The sequence below is a fragment of the Zea mays genome, chromosome 1 (genome assembly GCF_902167145.1).
Source record: "Zea mays cultivar B73 chromosome 1, Zm-B73-REFERENCE-NAM-5.0, whole genome shotgun sequence".
In the NCBI taxonomy this organism is placed as follows: Eukaryota; Viridiplantae; Streptophyta; class Magnoliopsida; order Poales; family Poaceae; genus Zea; species Zea mays.
In genome coordinates this window covers 55,553,329-55,562,112 of record NC_050096.1, presented here as the reverse complement: position 1 = coordinate 55,562,112, position 8,784 = coordinate 55,553,329, and the positions used below count along the sequence as shown (strand labels likewise).

Sequence of the window (8,784 nt, the reverse complement as noted above, 5' to 3'; positions counted from 1 at the left end):
GTTTATGCTCAGCAATTTTAGCATCTAATTTTGCTATATGATCATTTTGTTGCTTAATTAATACCATGTGATCATGAATAGCATCAATATCAACATCTCTACATCTAGTGCAAATGGTGACATGCTCAGTGGTAGATGTAGAGGGTTTGCAAGAATTGAGTTCAACAATCTTAGCACGCAATATATCATTTTTATCTCTAAGATCGGAAATTGTAACATTGCAAACATCTAGTTCTTTAGCCTTAGCAAGCAATTTTTCATTCTTAATCCTAAGGCTAGCAAGAGAAATGTTTAATTCTTCAATCTTAGCAAGCAGATCATCATGATCATTTCTAAGATTGGGAATAGAAACATCACAAACATTTAAATCAACCTTAGCTAATAAATTAGCATTCTCATTTCTAAGGTTGTCTATGGTCTCATGGCAAGTGCTTAGCTCACTAGATAATTTTTCGCACTTTTCAACTTCTAGAGCATAAGCATTTTTAACCTTAACATGCTTCTTGTTTTCCTTAATAAGGAAGTCCTCTTGGGAATCCAAGAGATCATCCTTTTCGTGGATAGCACTAATCAATTCATTTAACTTTTTCTTTTGTTGCATGTTTAGGTTGGCAAAAAGTGTACGCAAATTATCTTCCTCATCACTAGCATTATCATCGCTAGAAGACTCATATCTAGTGGAGGATTTGGATTTAACCTTCTTCTTTTTGCCGTCCTTTGCCATGAGGCACTTGTGGCCGACGTTGGGGAAGAGGAGTCCCTTGGTGACGGCAATGTTGGCGGCGTCCTCGTCGTCGGAGGAGTCGCTAGAGCTTTCGTCGGAGTTCCACTCGCGACAAACATGGGCATCGTCGCCCTTCTTCTTGTAGTACCTCTTCTTCTCCTTTCTTCTCCCCTTCTTGTCGTCGCCCCTGTCACTGTCACTAGATATAGGACATTTTGCAATAAAATGACCGGGCTTACCACATTTGTAGCACACTTTCTTGGAGCGGGGTTTGTAGTCCTTCCCCCTCCTTTGTTTGAGGATTTGGCGGAAGCTCTTGATGACGAGCGCCATTTCCTCGTTGTCGAGCTTTGAGGCGTCGATTGGTTGTCTACTCGGTGTAGACTCCTCCTTCTTCTCCTCTGTCGCCTTAAATGCGACCGGTTGAGCTTCGGACGTGGAGGGACCGTCAAGCTCGTTGATCTTCCGTGAGCCCTTGATCATAAACTCAAAGCTCACAAAATTCCCGATTACTTCCTCGGGAGTCATTAGTGTATATCTAGGATTACCACGAATTAATTGTACTTGAGTAGGGTTAAGGAAAATAAGTGATCTTAGAATAACCTTAACCACCTCGTGGTCATCCCATTTCTTGCTCCCGAGGTTGCGCACTTGATTCACCAAGGTTTTGAGCCGGTTGTACATGTCTTGAGGCTCCTCCCCTTGGCGAAGACGAAAGCGACCGAGCTCCCCCTCGATCGTTTCCCGCTTGGTGATCTTGGTTAGTTCATCACCCTCGTGTGCGGTCTTGAGCACGTCCTAAACTTCCTTGGCGCTCTTTAATCCTTGCACCTTGTTGTACTCCTCCCTACTTAGAGAGGCGAGGAGTATGATTGTAGCTTGGGAGTTGAAGTGCTCGATTTGGGCCACCTCGTCCTCATCATAATCCTCATCCCCTACGGATGATACCTGTGCTCCAAACTCAACATTCCATATACTTTTGTGGAGTGAGGTTAGATGGAATTTCATTAAATCACTCCACCTAGCATAATCTTCACCGTCAAAGGTTGGCGGTTTGCCTAATGGAACGGAAAGTAATGGAGTATGTCTAGAAGTGCGAGGGTAGTGTAAGGGGATCTTACTAAACTTCTTACGCTCATGGCGCTTAGAAGTTATGGAGGGCGCGTCGGAGCCGGAGGTGGAAGGTGATGAAGTGTCGGTCTCGTAGTAGACCACCTTCCTCATCTTTTTTTTCTTGTCGCCACTCCGATGCGACTTGTGGGAAGAGGCTTTCTTCTCCTTCCCCTTGTTGCGGGACTCTTCCGATGTAGCCTTCCCGTGGCTTGTAGTGGGCTTTTCGCCGGTTTCCATCTCCTTCTTGGCGTGATCTCCCGACATCACTTCGAGCGGTTAGGCTCTAATGAAGCACCGGGCTCCGATACCAATTGAAAGTCGTCTAGAGGGGGGTGAATAGGGCAAAACTGAAATTTACAAAATTAATCACAACTATAAGCCGGGTTAGCGTTAGAAATATAATCGAGTCCGAGAGAGAGGGTGCAAAACAAATCGCAAGCGAATAAAGAGTGTGACACGCGGATTTGTTTTACCGAGGTTCGGTTCTTGCAAACCTACTCCCCGTTGAGGTGGTCACAAAGACTGGGTCTCTTTCAACCCTTTCCCTCTCTCAAACGGTCCCTTGGACCGAGTGAGCTTTTCTTCTCAATCACTTGGAACACAAAGTTCTCACAAGGACCACCACACGATTGGTGTCTCTTGCCTCAATTACAAGTGAGTTTGATCTTCAAGAAAGAATGAGAAAGAAAGCAATCCAAGCGCAAGAGCTCAAAAGAACACAACAAATCACTCTCACTTAACACTAAAGCTTTTGTGAAATTTGGAGAGGATTTGATCACTTGGGTGTGTCTTGTATTGAATGCCTAGCTCTTGTAAGTAGTTGGAAGGTGGAAAACTTGGATGACTTGAATGTGGGGTGGTTGGGGTTATTTATAACCCCAACCACCAAACTAGCCGTTTGGTGGAGGCTGCTGTCGCATGGCGCACCGGACAGTGTCCGGTGCGCCAGCCACGTCACCAGGCCGTTGGGTTCCGACCGTTGGAGCTCTGACGTGTGGGCCCGCCTGGCTGTCCGGTGGCTCACAGGACAAGTCCTGTAGACTGTCCGGTGTGCCACCCGCGCGTGCCCCTGCTCCTCTGCGTGCACTGGCGCGCATTTAATGCGTTGCAGACGACCGTTGGCGCGAAGTAGCCGTTGCTCCGCTGGCTCACCGGACAGTCCGGTGTGCACGAGACATGTCCGGTGAATTATAGCGGAGCGGATTCCCAAAGCTGACGAGTTCAGAGCCGCTCTCCCCTGGAGCACCGGACACTGTCCGGTGTGCACCGGACATGTCCGGTGAATTATAGCGAAGCGCCTCTGAGAATTCCCGAAGGTGCGAAGTTTGGCTTGGAGTACCCTGGTGCACCGGACACTGTCCGGTAGCACACCGGACAGTCCGGTGCGCCAGACCAGGGCTGCCTTCAGTTATCCCTTGCTCTCTTTGATGAACCCAATTTTTGGTCTTTTTATTGGCTAAGTGTGAACCTTTGGCACCTGTATGACTTATAGACTAGAGCAAACTTGTTAGTCCAATTATTTGTATTGGGCAATTCAACCACTAAAATCAATTAGGAACTAGGTGTAAGCCTAATTCCCTTTCAAGTGTCTTTTAAGATACTTCACCAAAATAGTGAATCAACTCATATATTCATCAATTTGTTGAATTTAAAGTTTATATATCTATAACGTTTAACTAACTTTCTATAAATTAAAATAAGTTATTTTTTGGAGTTGTATTAGATATTCCTAACTAAGAGCAACTTCAAAAGAACTCGTAAATCTACCCAAAACAATTATTAGGAAAGAAATCTGGTTTTTCTTGCTCCAACAGCTCCTTCATCCTCCCACAAAAAGTTTCACATATCTCGTCTTCCTCCTCCCCTCCCTCTTATTTGCTTGTGAGCGATGCCTCCCCAATCCACTCGTGCGAGCGTATTCTTCTCCACCGCGAGCTCGTGAATCGGGAATGTGTCTTTCCATTGCTCTCTCCTTGAGAGGCAGCACTGTTGAGGCCTGGGGAAGAAAGAAAAGCCACACGCTCCATGAGGACGTCATGTCAGCGTGATTTGAGGATGGGCAATAGTGGCAAACTTTGGGATGGCTCGACATTGGTCATCACCCTCTACCGTGTTATGTCCGCATTCAAAATATGCTTGCTTGTCTATGATTTCTCTGACTTATCGAACCACTGCTGCTTTTAGACACGTTGGATAGGAGGTGGTGCCTAGTTCGTTGTGACTGACGTTGGTGAGGAGAGCTCATAGTGTTAGAGGTCAAGGCCATCATTGCATTTAATAATTATGTACTTAATAATGGTTTAGCCATTGTTTAGGAGAACTGTTGAAATACACGTTATAATCCATTCTTAAATTTTTTTAGCCTACTCCAAATAACCAGTTTTTGGTCTTTCCGAGTGCCTAGTGGCTGACAGTGAGGCCCCTCCTCCGTCCAACTTGGTCAGCCGCCCAGCGTAGCATATTCTCCAGCCCCGGCGGTATACCTTCACGATCTGAGCCGCTACGAATCGAACCAATCCAATACAGCCACGCGTCCCTCCCCGCCCTCGGCCTCGGAGCCCCGCGTCCCCAGCGTCGCTGCTAGTATAATAGCCCCGCGCGGCGCAACCGCACGAGCTCGCCCGAGCAAACCGCCGCCGCTGCCCGCCGTTCCCCTCGCCGCTCGTCCTCTCTACAAGGTGCGTGGTCTCGAGTCTCGGCTCCTGAATCCCGTCGTCCTCTCCCTCCTCCGCCGCGGTTTCCTTTCCCGCTTGTTCAGGTTCGCGCTTCCCGATTAGTAGACGTTTCCTTCTCGCGCTATCATTTCCCGATTTTTTCATCTGAAAGAACCCTGTTTCGCCAATCACCCGTGGGGGTGGTATGCGCAGCATGCGCTACATCTCGTGCTATTTGGTTTGGTGTCAGGATTCGTTTGGGTAATTGGATCTGTGGGGATTTATTCTTCCATCATTCCTTGGATCTGCTAGAGACCAGACCTGGGGTTGTGGATTTGAGGGTTTACCGTGTGTAGTGTGTTCTTGTGGGTGTCTGGGTGGAGAGGGGATTTTTTTATCGCAGTTTATGGTTAAGTTTGTGTAATTTAGGTTATGTAGGTTAATTCTGTGTGTAGCCTACGGGAATATTGATCGATGTGCTTCTAGATGATACAATTCGTGCTCTCAGCTCTTGCGTTTGCTGGGAACAACGGTGCAGGTGAATAAGAATGCTAGCGCTGATTGGGGTCGACTTGAATGGCAGTGGAGTCGGGGTGGTTCTTTTCAGATCTGGCTAGGGATTGATGAGTTGTTGTACGGTTCGCTTCTGCCTGAGTTTTCTGGTCTTCGACCAGCAGCGAGTCTGCGTGTGTGCCGGGGGGGGGGGGGGGGGGGGGGGGGGGGGGTTCTCTAAATTTGGAAATTGTCATTCTTCGAAGTTGACACCCCATCAATGTAGCATGTTTGACAAATTTACAAAAAAAACTTTTTACAGTTTCAATCTTTGACCAATTGTTCCAGTCTGTACCTTTCTTGCACTTCGGTTGTTAGCATAATTTGTCAATTGGAACAGTTATTTGACGGACTCAGATGCATTTCCTTGTATAGAATCTGAAATACATATTAAATGCATGTCTAGCATCATTCTCGTGTGCGTCTGTGAAATCCTCTTTATCTTGTGAATATGCTTAACAATACACTTTACTTTAAGCACATGCATAAATGTTATCAAGTCGTTTGACTAATCATGATTAGTCGGGCTGATTGGTGCTATGGAGATAATCAATTAGTCATAATTAATATCGGCTAATCGTGATTAGTCGGGCTGATCGGTGCCATGGCAGCTAAGATTGATTAGACAATTTGATAACATGACTTGCCATAGCTCCCACAAAATCGAAATACAGCAAAGAGTTTACGAGAATGCATGTTGCTTCCAATTAAACATGAGATTATAGGTTCATGATATGAGCATTTACTTATGTTATAATAATACTATGGTTTGTGTGTTCTGCACTGAAAATTGTGACCAAACTTGTGCTTCAGCATTATGTAATAATCATCCTAGCCTGAAGTTTTTTTCCTGATGTACCTCAATGTTCATCAAGCATGCCCATTCTGTAAAATAAAAATATTATTCTGCCTGCAGCCCATAGAAAAGTTAATCTCATGAATTCAGGAATTGTTTTGTACTGAAAACTGTCACCAATTTTATGCCCAAACATTATGCAATAATCATCCGAGCTTGATGTTCTTCTTTACTGATGTATCCTCTTCAATGCTCATCAAGTAAGCTACCCATTCTGTAAAATAACAATACTATTATCTTGCCTGCAGCCAATAGAAAAGTTGATCTCATGAATTCAGGAAGAACAGTGGCATCCAGCGTTTCCTGTCCAGCGGGAAACAGCGGCAGCTTCCCTCCCTGCCTCCTTCCAGGATTTCTTGGGTTCCCAGTCGTTTTCGTAAATTTCCACTTGTTCAAGGCCATTGTTCGCAGTCCTGCATCTTCCGTTGTCTTGGGAATCTGTGGAGGGAGCCTTCCTTAGACCGCTGCCCCATAAGGCATTATTTCTGGTCTGGGAATTGGCCGTTGGGAGCTGCATAGCTAAATTGTGGCCCAAGACTTCCTAGTCATCTTGTGGAATCTTATAGGTTCTCGAAGATGGTTTCCTCCGAGATAACCTCTGTTACAGCAGCGCGTGCACAGGGCCCCAAGCTTTTTAGAGGGAAGATACTTCTGCCAGGGGGGCCCCCAGATGTTGTGCCTTCTGAAAATGTTGAGTTCGACTTTTCTGATGTTTTTGGGCCTAGTGCAGTCCAGACTCACACAGAAGTGAGTATTCTCACTCCTGACAGTCCAGCACCTGTGGCTGAGTCCAACGATGAGGTTTACAATGACCCTGATGTCATTGTCAAACGATCTCATTCTCTTGTTGGTCCATCATCTCTTGTTAGCCAGTCTTTGCCATTTAGCAAGCTTACATTACACAAGACAGAGAGTTCATTGGAACTTTCAGAGTGCCCTTCCAAAGGAAAACAAATCAACCAAGGGTCCCTTAGCGATGATGAGTTTGATGATGTAAAAAAGGAGAATGAGGGCGTTGGACTAGATGACTTCGAAGTTCTGAAGCTCGTTGGCCAAGGGGCATTTGGCAAAGTATATCAGGTGAGAAAGAAAGGTACATCTGAAATATATGCAATGAAAGTTATGAGGAAGGACAAGATTGTGGAGAAGAATCATGCTGAGTACATGAAAGCTGAGAGAGATATACTTACAAAGGTTGACCATCCTTTTGTCGTGCAGCTGAGGTACTCCTTTCAGGTAGGCAATTGTGATTTACGTGCTTATTCTTTGTTGCCATGTTCAAATCTCCAGTATCCTTTTTGCCAGTATTAATCACTCGCCTGTTTTGGCAGACGAAGTACCGACTTTACCTTGTCCTGGACTTTATAAATGGGGGCCATCTCTTCTTCCAGCTTTACCACCAGGGTTTATTTAGGTAACTTAGATTCATCTACTTTTGTGTCTAATGTCTATCAAGTTTTTACTAGTTTTAGTTTTATTAAGTTACCACTTATCTTGTAGGGAGGAGCTTGCACGCATCTACACTGCTGAAATTGTATCTGCAGTCGCCCACCTCCATGCCAACGGTATTATGCATAGAGATTTGAAGCCTGAGAACATCTTACTGGATGCTGATGGTCATGTAAGGATCTGTTGATATAATCTCTGCCCATCCTACATCATCTTCTGCTCATATATTGGAAGTTTGAAAAAAAATGCCCCTTCTTGACTTGTCGACGTGTTTAGGCTATGCTGACTGACTTTGGTGTGGCAAAAGAATTTGATGAAAACACTAGATCAAACTCAATGTGTGGTACTGTTGAATACATGGCCCCAGAAATTGTTCAGGGCCGAGGTCATGATAAGGCTGCAGACTGGTGGAGTGTGGGAGTCCTTCTTTTTGAAATGCTTACAGGAAAGGTGAGTTTTTTTTTTTTTTTTGAGCTGGAAGTTTCTGACTGGACGTGTTATAGGTACAGAGGAGATTTTGTTTATGTCTCATTACTTGTTCTTTTGCCATGTATGGCAGCCACCGTTTGTTGGTGGAAACAGAGACAAGATTCAGCAGAAGATAGTAAAGGAGAAGATAAAGCTGCCAACATATTTATCTAGTGAAGTTCACTCAATGTTGAAAGGAGTAAGTTGCTGCTATGTCTACCTTGCTCCTATGCATTTTGTTCAACCAGCTTTGTGTTATTGTTAAAACCTACTGTTTACGGCCATCACTCTACCATTCGATCTCATAATGTTTCCATTTTTTGTGGATAATCATCCTGCCATGATCATGTCATATTTCTCAACACTGTTATTTATTTCAGTTATTGCACAAAGAAGCTGGCAGACGGCTGGGAAGCGGACCAGGCGGCAGTGACGAAATCAAGAACCACAAGTGGTTCAAGTCTGTAAACTGGAAGAGGCTGGAGGCCCGGCAGATCGAGCCAAGCTTCCGGCCGAATGTTGCTGGCAAGACCTGCATTGCGAACTTTGACGAGTGCTGGACGAACATGCCCGTGCTTGATTCTCCGGTGGCCAGCCCTGTTGCGGCCAACAGCAACTTTGTGGGGTTCAGTTATGTGAGGCCCGCACCGTTCCTCCAGAAGCCGAGTCCACTTGGCTAAAGAACTACTTCCGTGATCTGATATCTAACCCGGAGTTCAAATAACTATCTTTGAGTCTGAATCCTATGTATTTCTTCAAGACATTAGTGATGGGAATCTAACCTTATTGTTGTGTTGTGGGTAGGCCAGCCAAGCGCCTATTGCTTGAGAACAACAGCTTGGCAAGTGACAATGTGCAATATTGCCAGAAGTTCTTATTGAAGCGCCATAATAATTCTCCTACGTCAATTTGAACTTGCTCGGTCTATTCAATTGTGGCCTTATAATGCAATTTCATTCTCTGGTCTA

At 45.2% G+C, this 8,784-nt stretch overlaps 1 protein-coding gene across 2 annotated transcripts; it reads left to right on the top strand.

Annotated features, from left to right (window-relative positions):
* Positions 1 to 4,346: 4,346 nt before the first annotated feature.
* LOC100273759 (uncharacterized) lies at positions 4,347 to 8,743 on the top strand. 2 transcript variants are annotated; one of them, XM_020547926.2, is made up of 7 exons: positions 4,347 to 4,595; positions 6,148 to 7,135; positions 7,231 to 7,313; positions 7,400 to 7,520; positions 7,625 to 7,798; positions 7,908 to 8,015; positions 8,197 to 8,743. In XM_020547926.2, exons 2-7 carry the CDS (start codon positions 6,476 to 6,478, stop codon positions 8,494 to 8,496), a joined length of 1,446 nt encoding a protein of 481 aa, XP_020403515.1. In that variant the 5' UTR covers positions 4,347 to 4,595; positions 6,148 to 6,475; the 3' UTR covers positions 8,497 to 8,743. The 2 variants fall into 2 exon arrangements, with proteins under 2 accessions (XP_020403515.1, NP_001341734.1); NM_001354805.1 differs by having other exon boundaries at positions 4,356 to 4,515; positions 8,197 to 8,718.
* The last annotated feature ends 41 nt before the right edge of the window (positions 8,744 to 8,784 follow it).

Coding starts and splice junctions, on each gene's coding strand:
- LOC100273759 (XM_020547926.2), top strand. CDS start 6,476: ATGGTTTCCTCCGAGATAACCTCTGTTACAGCAGCGCGTGCACAGGGC. Junction 7,314..7,399: donor TACCACCAGGGTTTATTTAG/GTAACTTAGATT, acceptor CTTATCTTGTAG/GGAGGAGCTTGCACGCATCT. Junction 8,016..8,196: donor TTCACTCAATGTTGAAAGGA/GTAAGTTGCTGC, acceptor TATTTATTTCAG/TTATTGCACAAAGAAGCTGG.